We start from the raw sequence: 16,079 nt of genomic DNA, 5'->3' as shown, positions 1-16,079 counted from the left end.
TCATAGGATTTGATGAAGTCCATAAACGCAAGTCAAAATCACCGCTGACACTATTATATAATAGCTCACTAAAACATGACAGATTTAAATATTTTCTGCAAAGTACCTGCTAATAAATAATACAATAAATAATCAGGCTTTAAACACCTGACATTTAACAAGCTTTATAAATTTGTCCAACTAAAGTCTTTCTGCTCCACAGTTATTTTTGCCATTATCAACTGTAACACATCTTAGCAGATTCCACTTCAGGTTGCACTAAATTAGTGTTTGCTCAACTTTTCTGAAAATATTTTCTCTTGTAGTTGTTTCACATAGACTATGCATAAATACTAATTCTTCAATCATTTCAAACTCAGTGACTTCTGGAATATGTAACAACTGAATAGTACTGCTAACACCTATTCATCCATCAAAAGCCTAAGAAAACCATGAAAAATCATTCACCCTCCTTTCCAAAATGACTTGATATTACTCCCAACGTCCTTAACTTATAGAGCAGTTACTCTCGCTGAAAGGCTAATAGTCTTTTTTAAAGTTTATTTCCTATGAACATATCTTTGGTTACCATAATAAAACATAATTTAATTAACTACTGTTGGTAATAGTTTTCCTTGCTTGGCTAACAAATAAGCCATTGAAAAACTTACTTTAATTATAGCCTAATTTCCATTTTTTGTTTTTGAGAAAAAATTCTGCTGTGATAAAATTTTGCTTTAATTTACTGTTTTTTTTCTGACCTTTTAGTTTTATTCCTGTTGGTTGGGAATAATGTGAGAAGTGCCCAGTCTGGTAATGTTGATATATATTGTATTCTTTTAGCACAGCCATAGTCTTCTGGCATAATAAATAGAATGCTTTGCTATCTAATTTGTTGATAACAGTATACATTCCACTATGCCTCAAAAGTGTTACATATCAAGTCTACTTTTCTCCTTTTCTTGTTTTAACATGATAGGTAGGTATGCACTGGTAATGAGAGAAATAAATAAGATGCCAGGGCAATATGCGTGGCACGCACACACATACAGATACTAACAAACTGTAACTATGTCATTGTGATTTGTAGCACGCAGAGCAGCAATTTGAAATATATGTGCTCTCTGTAGCAACCAACTTTGACACTGCAGTGCAAAAGAAGTCATATATAATGCCCAAATAAATGGGTGTGGTTTTGTTCCCATAAAATTTTAGTTTTAAACACTAATATTTGAATGTCATATGATTTCCTATGTCATGAAATTATTATTCCCTTTTAAATTTTTTTCAGACATTTTAAAAGGTAAAAAACATTTTTAGCTCATGTCCCATAGCTGGAGGACTGAATGTGACCTACAGGCTGTCATTTGCTGACACCTCCATCCACCCTTCTGTAGCCTTCAGGGTCCTAAATAAACTTCTATAATATTTAACGGCCCCTAAATTCCCTTTTTGTCTTCTCAGCTATGCAGACTGCCAGAAGTTTCTCAGCTTTTCAACCTCTCAGCTGGATTTTTATGAACTAAGCAATTAACTCAAGGGGAAAAGAAAATTTAAAGACAGGCCAACTTCTGTACAACCTTACCCTCTAAGTTCTCACTCCCTCAAGTCCTCACCACTCTTCTAGTTTTCAGATTTCTTATTTATTTGAAACAATATTTTATACAGCTTTTCTAAATTATTTTCAGTGGAAAGGCTAATCTAAACCAAGTATCTCTGCCATAGGAAGAGGTGGAAATAATACTTACACTACCAAATATAGAGACTTAGTATAAAGCTATAAGAACTATTAAGTTATCGTGAAGTTACTGAACTACCCATTACCCTAACTCCTAATTTTCTATTGTGAAATAACGAACTTCTTAGTTACTTGCATAATACTTCTAATTCTGGCCAAGATGGAGTCACAGAGACCGGATTACTGGATTTATGCTCCTCCTGAAACAACCATAAAAAACAAAGACATGGCAGGGCATGGTGGCTCACATCTGTAATCCCAGCACTTTGAGAGGCTAAGACAGGTGGATCACTTGAGGTCAGGAGTTTGAGACCAGCTCTGGCAAACATGGTGAAATCCCATCTCCACTAAAATTAAAAAATATATATATACACACACACATATATGAGAGACATGGGAATATATGTGAACATATATATGATATGTGAACATCAGACAACAAAGGACTGTGGAGCTTTGAGAAATGAGAAACAAAAGAGGTGAGCTCTACATATGCCCCAGCACACAACCATGAGAGAGTTTCCAGGCCATGGCATAGAGAGTGGCAAGTGAGGCAAATCTCAGCTAACTCCTGAGCTGGAGAGAGAAAGTTAAGAGCCAGTAGAGAAAAAAGCAGCAAGGAATAACTGCACAGAACACTGGGAGGAGAGAGTTGCATAGAAAAGAATCCCAGAGGTCTATGGAGGTCCCCTCTCAAGCATTCACCAGAGAACTGATCAGCATACACATATGAGGAAACTATCAGAGACCAGAAAAAGAACCATCAGAAAGAATGGGAGGGAACAGGGCCTGATATTCATACAAAGCCAAGAATATTGTCTGTTCCCACTAGCCAAACTGGGAAAACTATTAATTCATGGAACATTCAACAGAGTCCATAGGAAAGTTTTGCCTCAGTAGTGAGGAATAATTAGTCCTGGATTAAGCACTCCTTCATATCTGCCTAATATATCATAAAAACAAAACTGAAAAGAATGAAACTGTTTATAAGTAACTCAACTACATCTCAAAACAAAGCTCAAGAAGATTTATAGAATAAAGAAAACAACCAGAACCCAAGGTAAATTTTACAACTAAATAAAGATTATCAGGCATAAAAAGAAGCAGACAATCATGATGCAAACTGAAACTAATCAAAACTGACCCAGAACTTACAGAGATGTTAAAATTAGCAGAGGAGGACATTAAAACTGTTTTTATACGTGTAACCCATATAATCAAAAAGTTAAATAGAGACATGGGAGATAAACAAGAAAAGCCAAAATCAAACTTTCAAAGACAAAAACATTTGAGATGAAAATTACATTGGATGAACTAATGCAGATTAGAAATTGCAGAAGATTAGCAAACTTGAAGATATAAGAACAGACACCAGCTAAAGTACAAAAAGAAAAAAAAATCTTTAAAAATGATTTTTAAAAAGCATCAGTGAGCAGTCAGGCAGCTTCAAATGGCCTAATATACAGGTAACTGGAGTCCCCAAAGGAGAGAAAAGAGGAAGAGAAAAAAATACTTGAAGAAATAACTGCTGAAAACTTTCTGGCCATAACAAGAACTATTAACTCACAGATCCAAGAAACTCAGCAAACCCCAAGCACAAGAAACATGAAGAAAATTAGACCAAGGGATAACATAATCAAACTGTTCAAAATCAGGGAAACATTATTAATAGCAGCCATACAAAAAGACATGTTACCTATAGAAGAACAAAGATAAGAACAACATCAGATTTCTTATGAGAAACAATGCAAGTGAGAAGACAGCAGCATATCTCTCAAGTTCCAGAAGAAAAAAAGCCAACTAGAATTCTATGCCTGGCAAAAATATCTTTCAAAAATGCAGATGAAATAAAGGCACATCTGAAACATAAATAATGAAATAATTCATCAACAGGAGACCTTCACTGCAAGAAATCTTAAAGGATATTCTCCAGAAAGAAAATGATGTCAGATGAAAATCTGGATCAATACAAAGAATAAAGAGCACCAAAGTGGTAACTATATGAGCAAACATCTTTTAAATTTTTTATTATTTAAATCTCTAACAGATATATATTTAATAAACAGCAAAAAATTAGAGTTTATAACATATGTAAAAGTCAAATGCATGGCAGCAATAGCACAAAGTGCAGGAGGGAGGAAAAGAAAGTAAATGAAGGAATGGTTTTATTATTGATGAAGTGTACAATATTACCTGAAGGTAGACCTCTGGAAATGTACACTACAAATCTTAAAGCAACCACAAAAATAATTTTAAAAAATAGGTGAAAGTAATAAAAAGAGGCAAACTGGACTCATGATAAATAATGGAGGCTGGGCGTGGTGGTTCACGCTTGTAATCCCAGCACTCTGGGAGGCTGAGGTAAGCAGATCACGAGATCAGGAGATCAAGACCACCCTGGCCAACATGGTGAAACCCCACCTCTACTAAAAATACAAAAATTAGCTGGGTGTGGTGGGGTGCACCTGTAATCCCAGCTACTCCAGAGACTGAAGCAGGAGAATCGCTTGAATCCAGGAGGCAGAGATTGCAGCGAGCCGAGATAGCGCCACTGCACTCCAGCCTGGCAACAGAGCAAGACTCCATCTCAAAAAAAAAAAAAAAAAAGTAAAAGAATGCAAGAAGGCCAAGTGCAACGGCTCACACCTGTAATCCCAGCACTTTGGGAGGTCAAGGCAGGAGACTCACTTGAGCTCAGGAGTTTGAGACCAGTCTGGGCAACACAGTGAGGCCCCATATATAAAAAAATAAAGTAGCTGGGTGTGGTGGTGCACAACTGTGGTCCCTGCTGCTGGGAGGCTGAGGTAGATCACTTGAGCCTAGGAGGTCAAAGCTGCAGTAAGGTATGATGACACCACTGCACTCCAGCTTGGGTGACAAAGCAAGACCCCATCTTGGCAGGTGGGGGATGCAAGGAAAATGATGCAAGGAACAGATGTAGACAAATAGAAAACATATAAGAAGACAGTCATATTAAACGTACATGGTCTAAATACCCCCAATTAAAAAGGAGAGATTTTTAGACCATGTACATTTAATGTGATTGTCTCTTATATGTTTTTATCAGATAAGTAAAACTATTGCCTTCAAGAAACACAAGTTAAATACAAAGATGCAAACAGGTTAAAATAAAAGGATGGAATAATATACGTCATGCTTACACTAGTCAAGAGAAAGCTAGAATGGAAATATTAATATCAAGCAAAGCCTATTTCAGAGTTAAACACAAAATTTTTCCACTACTTGCAGTCAAAAGTATCGTTAACACTCTCTTTGCACTCTGCTCAAAGCTACAAAGTTCTTTTGTATAAACATTAGAACACTTACCACAGCCTGCCTATAATGGAGAATAATTTAATGTTATATACTATACAACACTCATACTATAGTCCATTAGACAGAAATATGTAGCATTTGAGACACCTTCCAATTATATTATAAAACTCTATGCAAACAAAAATTAACAAAGCAGATCTGAGACTATTATATTATCCTGTGAAGGAGGGTCTGTGTGTTTGCACAGTTGGTCCTAGGCTGGCTTCTGAGAACTTGATTTTCAGGAGGGTTCCCTATTTGATAATCATGGTTTACTGTACCTAGACTATGGAAATAATGTGGCTTATCCTATTCTTTTTATGAGACTGAAAATTTCACACATGCTAGGCAGAGAGTATACCTACATGACCAGACTAGATAAAAACTGTGAGTTTCTTCGGCAGTCACATATGTTGCTGTATTTTCATTAAGGGGAAAGAAGGTAATCTGTGTGATCCTTATGGAAGGCACAGCACATAAGGAAGCCTGTATATGAATTTTTCCAGACTCTGTCAGTGTTTTTTTCCATTGAGATCTTTCTACTATATATCCATACTATGTTACAGTAATAAATTTTAGCCATTACAACTCTAAGCTGATCCCATGAGTCCTTCTAGCAAATCTCCAAACATGGAGGCAGTCTTGTGGACCCCTGACACAAATATAGGGTTGTGATCTCTTAAGGTTTATCCTTCCTCTTAAACTATAAAGGTCTGGCCGGGCACAGTGGCTCACGCTTGTAATGCCAGCACTTTGGGAGGCCGAGGTGGGTGGATCATGAGGTCAAGAGATTGAGACCATCATGGCCAACATGGTGAAACCCCATCTCTACTAAAATTACAAAAATTAGCTGGGTGTGGTGGCACACGCCTGTAGTCCCAGCTACTTCCAGGAGTCTGAGGCAGGAGAGTCACTTGAACCAGGGAGGTGGAGGTAGCAGTGAGCCGATATCGTGCCACTGCACTCCAGCCTGGTGACGGAGCGAAACTCCATCTCAAAACAAAGAAAAAACCTATAAAGAGCTAGGCGCAGTGGCTCGCGCCTATAATACTAGCACTTTGGCAGGCCCAGGTGGGAGAATTGCTTAGGCCCAGGAATTGAGAGCAACCTGGACAACAGAGCAAGACCCTGTCTCTTTTTAAAAAAAAAAAAAAAGAAAGAAAGAAAAGTTGGCCAAGTGTGGTGGCTCACGCCTGTAATCCCACCACTTTGGGAGACCAAAGTGGGCAAATCACAAGGTCAGGAGTTCGAGACCAGCCTGGACAACATGTTGAAACCCCATCTCTACTAAAAAAATACAAAAAATTAGCTGAACATGGTGGCGGGCACCTGTAATCCCAGCTACTTGGAAGGCTGAGGCAGCGGAATCACTTGAACCCAGGAGGCAGAGGTTGCAGTTAGCCAAGATCACGCCACTGCATTCCAGCCTGGTGACAGTGTGAGACTCTGTCTCAAAAACATAAAAAAGAAAAGAAAAGTTAGCCAGGTGTGGTGGCATGCATTTGTGGTCCCAGCTACTCCAGAGGCTGAGGCAGGAGGACTGCTTGAGCCTAAGAAGTCGAGGTTGCAGTAAGCCATGATCATATTACTGCACTCAGCTTAGACAACTGAGATGCTATCTCTTAAAAACAGAAGTAAAAACAAACAACTATAGGGGAAAATAAGGGATACATACTTTAAGAATTTTTTTAATTTACATGGAAAAACACTAGGATTCTACAGAAAATAAAACAGTATTAAATAACACTATTTATAAAATAGATATAGCAAATTACCTTACGTAAAGATCCAAGTCAGTCACTTAAAAGATCTTACATAAAAGTGCTTTCCATTGGTTGGAGGAGAGACTTTTACTATATACTGTTCTTCCATTTTTTTAGACAAATTACATTTAAAAGTTTAAATTTGCTTATCTACATTCTTAATGTAAATTGCCACCTTACTATAGGAAAGCTATTTTTGTTTCTGCAGTCTACAAAAAGAACAAAAATATTAAAAACATACAACTCTTCTCACAGAACTAAGTTGGTTTTACACAAAGACATCTGGCACAAAATACAATGAAATTTTAATACAGAATTACAGCAGGGGATGAGTGTGGAGAAGGAAGAGATTACCAATTCTAAGAGGGGAGACAACAGAAGTACTTTTTATATGTCTTATTTTAAGAGTAAAACTTTTTTTTTTTTTTTTGGAGACAGAGTCTTAGGCCGGAGTGCAATATAATGATCTCAGCTCACTGCAACCTCTGCCTCCAGGATTCAAGAGATTCTCCTGCCTCAGCCTCTCGAGTAGCTGGGATTGCAGGTGCATGCCAACACAGCAAGCTAGTTTTTGTATTTTTAGTAGAGATAGGGTTTCACCACATCGGCCAGGCTGGTTTCAAACTCCTGACCTCAAGTGATCCGCTCGCCTCAGCCTCCCAAAGTGCTAGGATTACAGGCATGAGCCACGTGCCCAGCCAACACTGAACATTTTATTCAGAACTAGTTAAGAAAACAGAAATGTATGTTGGGGGTTTATGGACTACTTCCTTTTGGGGGGCAGTACTGGGAATACAAGAGAAAGGAGATTGATTGATGGATGGATTGATTGATTTAGAGAAGGAGTCCTGCTTTGTTGCCCAGGATGGAGTGCAGTGCCACCTCCTGGGTTCAAGCAATTCTCCTGCCTCAGCCTCCCAAGTAGCTGGGATTACAGGTGTGTACCACCACATCTGGTTAATTTTTATATTTTTTTAGTAGAGACAGGGTTTTGCCATGTTGGCTAGGCTGCTGTCGAACTCCTGACCTCAGGTGATCCACCCGCCTCAGCCTCCCAAAGTGCTGGGATTACAGGCATGAGCCACTGCGCCTGGCCAAGAAATGAGCTTTAGATAAATAAAATGATTAAACATTTGTAGCATGTAGAATGAAACTATTCCCTCAGTAATACTCAAATTATCCATATTTCCAAGATGTTGGTAGCACCCCGAGAGCTTCAAAAGGGAAATTAAAAGAAAAACACCGTTAGCCTTCCTGAAACACAGATTCACTGTTTGCCATATTCTTTTCTCTAGTAAAAGAGGAATAAAATTTCCCCTGGAAAAACTAAAAACAATCTGAGGTATATTTCAGAAAAAAACGAAACTGCATGATAAAAATGCCATGTAACAACTGAGGAAATTATTTTAAATATATTATCACAGGAATAATATCGTTAAACCAGGATTTTTCAACCTCAGCACTATCGACATTTTAAGCTGTGTAGTTTTTGGTGCAGGAGGCCGTCCTGTATATTGTAGAATGTTTAGTGGCAGCCCTGACGTCTACCCAATAGAGGCCAGTAGGACCTACCTCCTCATTCAAGCTAATGCACTAAATTTTGCCCTTCATTGACAAAACCCATTAATGCATGTATTTATCCCATTAGTGACTCTCTTGTGTTCCAGGTACTTTGCTAGGCACCAGAGAAAATATTATAAAGCAAAACAGCTATTTTCCTCATGCTCATGGTGCTTACAGCCATGGTGGGAAAAATCCATAGAAAAAGACTCACATACACAAATGGAGACGGAAGAAAAAACTCACACAAACAAACGTTGCCAATGTTGTTAAGTTACATAAAGGAGATACGCATGGCTGCGTATGGTGGCTCATGCCTATAATCCCAGCACTTGGGGAGGCCAAGGCAGGCAGATCACTTCAGGCCAGGAGTTCAAGACCAGCCTGGCCAACATGGCAAAACGCTGTCTTTACTAAAAACACAAAAATTAGCCAGGCGTGGTGGTGCATGCCTATGATCTCAGCTACTTGGGAGGCTGAGTGGTGGGAGGATCACTTGGGCCCAGGAGGCAGAGGCTGCAGTGAACTGATACTGCACCACTGCACTCCAGCCTAGGAGACAGAGGGAGACCATGTCTCCCAAAAAAAACAGAAGACATACATATTCCACTGAGAATGTATAATAAAGCTGCATACTCAAACATTTCTTACTAAAAGATGTGCACAACCAAAAAATTTACGAAGTACTGCAACCCCTCATCTGAGCTTTATAGTATCTCATTCCTTTCCATTTTCTTATATTAAAAAGCCTAATTCTAACTTGGGTTTATTTTAATATCTAGTTTCCATGGCTCTCATAGGTTTTAAAAAACAGGTTCTCCCCAAAAGTAAAATAATCTAATTAGAAGTAGTACATGATTTCCACAATCATTTTTGAATCTCAACCAAAATTATCAAAATTGAAGCAAATAAAATTTCACCCTAATAAAAATACTGAATTTTTAATAAGTGGGCTTAAAACAAACCAGAGCTCTTTAGAATATTTTAAACAAATCAGAAAATTCCATGTTCAAGCTTTTTAAGATGACAAACATGAGTTTTTTGTTTTGTTTTTACAACCTTCACTATTTCTGACAATAAAATATCAACATAAATAGTTCAAAACATCTGTTTTCGAAATGTTCAACCCCCCAGGACATGTTTCTTTGAAAAGTCACTGCATTCTCAATGTTGAAATGTCAACTTTATCTTGAAGGGGCAGGTTAAGTGTTTGTTTTCTTTGAAAATAGAGCTAGGTATCAGAATATACTCAGCTACATGTCAACATAAGAAAGATCAGCAAATTTAATTTTTTATTTTTTATTTTAATAGAGACGAAATCTCACTATGTTGCCCAGGCTGGTCTCAAACTCCTGGGCTCAAGAAATCCTCCCATCTTGGCCTGCCAACATGGGAGGTGGGAATTATAGGTGGGAGCCACCGCACCTAGCCAAGGTCAGCAAATTTAGAACATCTACCTTTTGGCAAAATATAAATGTCTTCTAAGTTCAATAGCTATATCGCCCCTAGGGAAACTTTTGTGATAGCAGAAATTTTCCTTGGCTCCTCCTTCCCAATCATTTCTGTAGAACTGTAAAGATTTGCTCTATTTAGAGATTAAGTATATAAACTTTCATGTAATTAGCCACATTGATAACCTCCAGTAACACTTTTGGGTACTTCAAACTTATTTGCTGCCTATGAATGATTCCATGAATGATCTTCAGTGCTATCAATTAGTCTACAAATATTTACTGAGGAATAACCAAAACAGAAAAAAACCCTATCCAAATGGCACTACTATACTAGCAAGAGGGAGATGAACAATAAGTAAGATTATTAAGTGAATATACACTCTGTCAGAGGTGATAAGTACGAAAAAGAAAACAAAAAAGCAGGTATTACGGGAAGAGAAGGCATTTGGAATCTTTGACAGGAAGCCTAGCAAAGGCCTCACTGTAAAGTCACGCTTGAATAAATACATAAAGGATATGAAGGAACAACTCATGCATTATGAAAGGCCCTGAGGTGGACCTGCGTCTGCGTACTTGAGTAAGACCAACGAGGTCAGTGTGGCTTAAGGAAGTAAATGAACAGTTATAGTGAAAGATGTCTGAGAAGTACATGTGAGGCGTGGTGAAGATCATGTAGAGCCTTACAGGTTAGTAAAGAATCTGTTTTTTTTTTCCTCAGAATAAATTGGGAAGTCACTGAAAAAGAGTGTTAAGTACAGCAGTGACGTGACTGGACAATCTATATTTATTTACATCAGTATGGACTCGTGTACTTATTCTATGGATGAAAATGCAATATTATCATTATTTTTGTGGTTGCTAAAATTGGTCCAGTTCTTAGGAGCTCCTTCAGGTTGGCTGCCGTGCTTTGAACAGGTTTCCATCTTTTTAAGCACTTTGTTACTTTCTGGCACCACAAGATGATCTAGGCTTACCTTATATTTTCTCTGCATCAGTCCTGTAAGGAACTACTTCTCAACGAGCCCTGGTTCCTTTCATTGAAGAACAATAGTTAGAGACCAAGATCTAAGCACTAGGCATTCTCAATGCTACTGTGGTGTGCCATTTCTATGCCCTCTCAGGGGATAGAAGCAGGAAATATACATATTCAAATTAACTCATACATATGCACACATCTATATTTCTGTATGTCTGTGTAAATATTAAAAACCATGAGTTTATATTCATACTTCTGATCTCATTTCAACACTACAGCATGACCATGACTATATACTTCTTTTTGTCTCAAGACACCATTTTCTACAGTTACTTAGGTGAGTTCTTTCCTTCCCTATCCAATTCTATGTGAATTTTACTATTCCTTTTTGGGTTCTCCTGCATCTGGGTTGGTGGTAATTGCTTATTTGGTCCCCCACATCCTAGTTCGTGGCAACTGCATAGAAGCATGTAAAATAATCCTATGGTTCTAAGAATTAGAGTTATACTAACAAATATATTCTGAGAAGTGCCACTCACATTTCATCCATGCTACACAGATTTCCATTCCCTTCTTCTCCCTCCCACTCCCTATAGGTAACCAATCTCTAGTTTCTGATTTATCTGCATGGCACTCCATTATATGGATGTATGGATGTAACAGCTTATTCAACCATTCTCCTCTGTGTGGGCATTTAGTTTGTTTCCAGTATTTCACAATTTAAATAATACTATAATTAATAACATTTAATAATACATAATTTGTATTGTTAGAGGCATATTCAGGATAGATTCCTAGAATAATTGAGAGGTAAATGCATACATAGTTTGTTAGGTATCACCAAATTTCCCTCCAAAAGACGTGTACCAATTTGCATCCGCAGCAGCAAAGAATGAGAGTACGTTTCCCCACAGCCTTGTCAACAAATGTGTTGTTTTATGTTTGAATTTTTGCCAGTGAGACAAGTCTTCCTTTCTTGAGACAAAGTTCTAACTAATGGGTCCATCTTGTGCCTATTTGATAACGAGGAACAATGAACAAAAGCCAGGCGTGGTGGCACACGCCTGCAATCCCAGCACTTCCGGAGGATAAGGTGGGAGGATTGCTTGAGCTCAGGAGATCGAGACTAGCCTGGACAACACAGCAGAACCTAGTCTCTGCAAAAAATTTAAAAACTAGCTAGGCAAGGCGGCGCATGCCTGTGGTCCCAGCTATTCGGGAGGCTGGGGGAAGGATCGTTTGAGCCTGGGAGGCCAAGGTTGCCAATGAGCTGTGATCACGCCACTGCTCTCCAGCCTGGACGACAGGGTGAGACCCTGGAAATAAGGGCGGAAAGAAGAGGAAGGAAGGAAGGAAAGAAGAGGGAGGGAGGGAGGGAGGGAGGGAGGGAGGGAGGAAAAGGAGAGGAGAGGAGAGGAGAGGAAAGAGGAGAGGAGAGGAGAGGAGAGGAGAGGAGAGGAGAGGAGAGGAGAGGAGAGGAGAGGAGAGGAAGGGAGGAAGGGAGGAAGGGAGGAAGGGAGGAAGGGAGGAAGGGAGGAAGGGAGGAAGGGAGGAAGGGGAAGGAAAGAAGAGGGAGAGAGGGAGGGAGGGAGAGAGGAAGGGAGGGAGGGTGGGAGGGGAGAGGAGAGGGGAGGGGAGAGGAGAGGAGAGGGGAGGGGAGAGGAGAGGGGAGGGGAGGGGAGAGGAGAGGAGAGGGGAGGGGAGGGGAGGGGAATTGAAGGACAAAACAAACAAAAAACAGTACAAATGGCAATACAAAACTGACCCTCCTGTGAGTTTTGAGTGATTGAATCTAGCGGAGAAGTAAAGGTTTGACAGAGTTACCACTAGGTCCCTTCTAATCCCCACACGGTCTACCTACTCCAAGTACTCAATCTGCATTTAACTTGCTTAGGCCCACCAAATACCAATGCCTAAACAAAGTCAGAAGGGATGCAATGTCTCCTAAGGCCTTGTAATTCCTCTGCTAGTGGTAGGATACAGTCTTCATCTCTAAATTCAATTTAATTATTAATCAGGAAGAACAAAAATGGAGTGAGGCAAGTTTTCTTTTAACTACCTTCCCAGCAAACAGAGGTAGGAAATGTATGTATACACACAAACTCAGACAACTACCTACACCTACATTTCTGTACTAAGTATCAAATACTATGAGTTTATATTGATTCCTCTATTTCCAATCCACCACCAAAAAGCTCATTTAGCCTTTGTTACCTTCCCTGTAATACTTTTCACTGTCACAAAATAGCCCAAAATAAAAATTACTTTTGTGAAGTAATTCATAAAAGAGATGGTTTTCACTGAAATATCATTGTCTTAATCCAGCCTCTAAGAATGCTCAGGCTGGGGAAAATACTATTATGCATTAAACTGTTCAAAATTTGATGACATATACACTTTAATGTAAAATTTCCAAAACAAGCACTCTGACTTCACTACTCTTGAGGTGATGGTTACTCATCTATGTAAATCAGGTCGTTTTGATAATCCGAGGAAAGCTAATGTTCTAATGATTGAACTATTACTTGAATGTTAAGTCCTTGTCTCAACCACTTTTGAAAGCTTTGCCTATGTTCTATCTATTAAAGCCCATATAGTTTCTAAGGTCAAAATTTCCAGTTTTAATGTTTCACTGGAAGGGCTGTCTCACTTCTCCCAAAAAAACTGTTAAAAACCAAAAGTGCCGGGCGCAGTGGCTTATACCTGTAATCCCAGCACGTCAGGAGGCCGAGGTGGGCAGATCACCTGAGGTCAGGAGTTCAAGATCAGCCTGGCCAACGTGGTGAAACCCCATTTCTACTAAATATACAAAAATTAGCCAGGTTGGTGGCACAAGCCTATAATCCCATCCACTCAGGAGGCTGAGGTAGCAGAATCGCTTGAACCAGGGAAGCAGAGGTTGCAGTGAGCTGAGATCATGCTACTGTATTCCAGCCTGGGCAATAGAACAAAACTCCTCTCAAAAAAAAAAAAAAAAAAAAAAAAGGGAAGGCCAAGCACAGCGGCTCACATCTAAAATCCTAACACTTTAGGAGGCCAAGGAGAGAAGAGAGGATCCCTTGGGCCCAGGAGTTTGAGACCAGCCTGGGCAACATGGTGAGACCCCATCTCTACATTTTAAGAAAAAAGAAAAAGAAATTTGTAGACAGCAAAGCAGTATTACTTCATAGAGTTTGCTGTCTTTATAAATGGGAGGTAGCTATTGAATTTGTATTTGTTTCAAAATATATATAGTTTCAAAATTACATGAAAATCACAGGAAAAGCTCTGAAAAATGGAACACTATGCACATATTTGATACAATGCAATGAAGATAAACTGAACTGCCAACCGGACTAAAAAAAATCTTTAATCACTTTTTAAAACATCAAACAAAGGTAGTCCACATTATGGACTACTGACCTTCAAATCTTTTCAAATATTTTCTCTCATTTTAAATTATTATCAAATAGTTTTGTCTTAAAAAGTAACCACATGAATTATAAGCATAGTTCAAATTTTTCATTTCTAAAATTTTCATTTCTAATTTAAATGTAAACTACTTATTTTAAAAGATTCAAGTTCACTGAATAACATACTACACTCCAATGGCTTACACAAATTAATTTTTTTTTTTTTAAGGCAGGGTCTCACTCCAGCACCCAGGCTGGAGTGCAGTGGTGCAATCATGGCTCACTGCAACCTCAATCTACTGGACTCAAGCAATCCTCCCACCTCAGCACCCCAAGTTGCTGGGACTACACATGTGCACCAGCATGCTCAGCTAATTTTTGCATGAAATAACTTTTTTTTTTTTTTAAAACAGCATCTCGCTCTGTCACCCAGGCTGGAGTGCAATGGTGCGATCTTGGCTACCTGCAACCTCCCCCTCCCAGGTTCAAGCAATTCTCCTGCCTCAGCATCCCAAGTAGCTGGGATTACAGGCGACTGCTACCATGCCCAGCTAATTTTTGTATTCTTGGTAGAGAAGGGGTTTTACCATGTTGGCCAGGCTCGTCTTGAACTCCTGACCTCAAGTGATCCACCCGCCTCAGCCTCCCAAAGTGCTAGGATTACAGGTGTGAGCCACCGTACCCAGCCTAAAATTACTCTTAATAAAAATTAATAATTTCCTATTTTGGGAGCTTTTACACTACAGCAATCATTTAATAATTCTTTCAAGTGAACTTCTGATTAAAGTGAATGTTATAAAACTATGATTTAAGTATTTGCTTTGGCTACTTACTTCTGTGCTCCCTGAGACAACAGCTTTGTCCACGTTCACTGACAATGGTTCTTCCATCTGGCATACTCCTAGTGACCACTCCACACAACGGTGATGAGCCCAACAAGTGCCTGAAATGGGAAAAACAAAAAGGAGCAAATGAGCAAACATTAAAAATATTAAAGCTAATAAAGACATAAAACTTCAAAATCAACTCTAATATGTAAATATACAATGGCATCCTATATTTGTGATACCAGTAAAGTGGCCCTCCTAAAAATGTGGACCAACCACTGAGTGCCAATATCAATATCAACCTGAGAACATCTTAGAAATACAGAATCTGTCTGGGCACAGTGGCTCGCTCCTGTAATCTCAGCACTTTGGGAGGCCAAAGCTGGTGGATCTCTTGAGCCGGGGGAACTTGAAACCAGCCTGGCTAACATGGCAAAACCCTGTCTCTACAAATTAGCTGGGCGTGGTGGCGCATGCCTGTAATCCCAGCTACTCAGGAAGCTGAGGCACGAGAATCACTTGAACCCAGGGGACAGAGGTTGCAGTGAGCTGAGATCACGCCACTGCACTCCAGCCTGTGCAACAGAGCAAGACTCCATCTCAAAATTAAAATAAAAAAAATGAAGACGTGCAGCTCACAACTGAAATCTACTGAATCAAAAACTCCTGCAGTGAGGCCCAGCAATCTGTGTTTGGTTCTTTTTTTTTTTTTTTTTTTTTTTTTTGGTTTTGGTTTTGAGACAGGGTCTCACTTTGTCACCCAGGCTGAAGTTCAGTGGCATGAACACAGCTCACTGCAGCCTCAACCTCCAGGGTTCAAGCAATCCTCCTGCCTCAGCCTTGCCAAATAGCCAGGACTACAGGCACATGCCTCCAGATCCAACGAATTTTTTCATTTTTTGTAGAGAGAGGGTTTCACGATGTTGCCCAGGCTGGTCTTGAACTCCTGAGTTCAAGCAATCCACCTTCCTCAGCCTGCCAAAGTGCTGGGATTACAGCTGTGAGCCACCGTTCCCTGCCAGCAATCTGTGTTTTAACAAGCCGTCTGGTTATTATGATGCTCATCTGAAGAATC

At 39.4% G+C, this 16,079-nt stretch overlaps 1 protein-coding gene across 18 annotated transcripts in view; it reads right to left on the bottom strand.

The window, feature by feature from the left end:
• The window catches only part of LOC105474928 (lysine methyltransferase 2C), a 310,251-nt gene that overhangs the window by 174,122 nt on the left and 120,050 nt on the right, over positions 1–16,079 (bottom strand). For all 18 annotated transcript variants that reach the window (XM_071094207.1, XM_071094202.1, XM_071094205.1 and 15 more), the window contains one exon: positions 15,011–15,120. In XM_071094207.1, coding sequence (XP_070950308.1) covers positions 15,011–15,120 — 110 coding nt within the window. The remainder of the gene's footprint in view (positions 1–15,010; positions 15,121–16,079) is intronic.

This window comes from Macaca nemestrina, chromosome 4 (assembly GCF_043159975.1).
Source record: "Macaca nemestrina isolate mMacNem1 chromosome 4, mMacNem.hap1, whole genome shotgun sequence".
NCBI lineage: Eukaryota > Metazoa > Chordata > Mammalia > Primates > Cercopithecidae > Macaca > Macaca nemestrina.
Note: the sequence above shows the minus strand (reverse complement) of the source record. Positions and strands in the feature narration are given on the sequence as shown.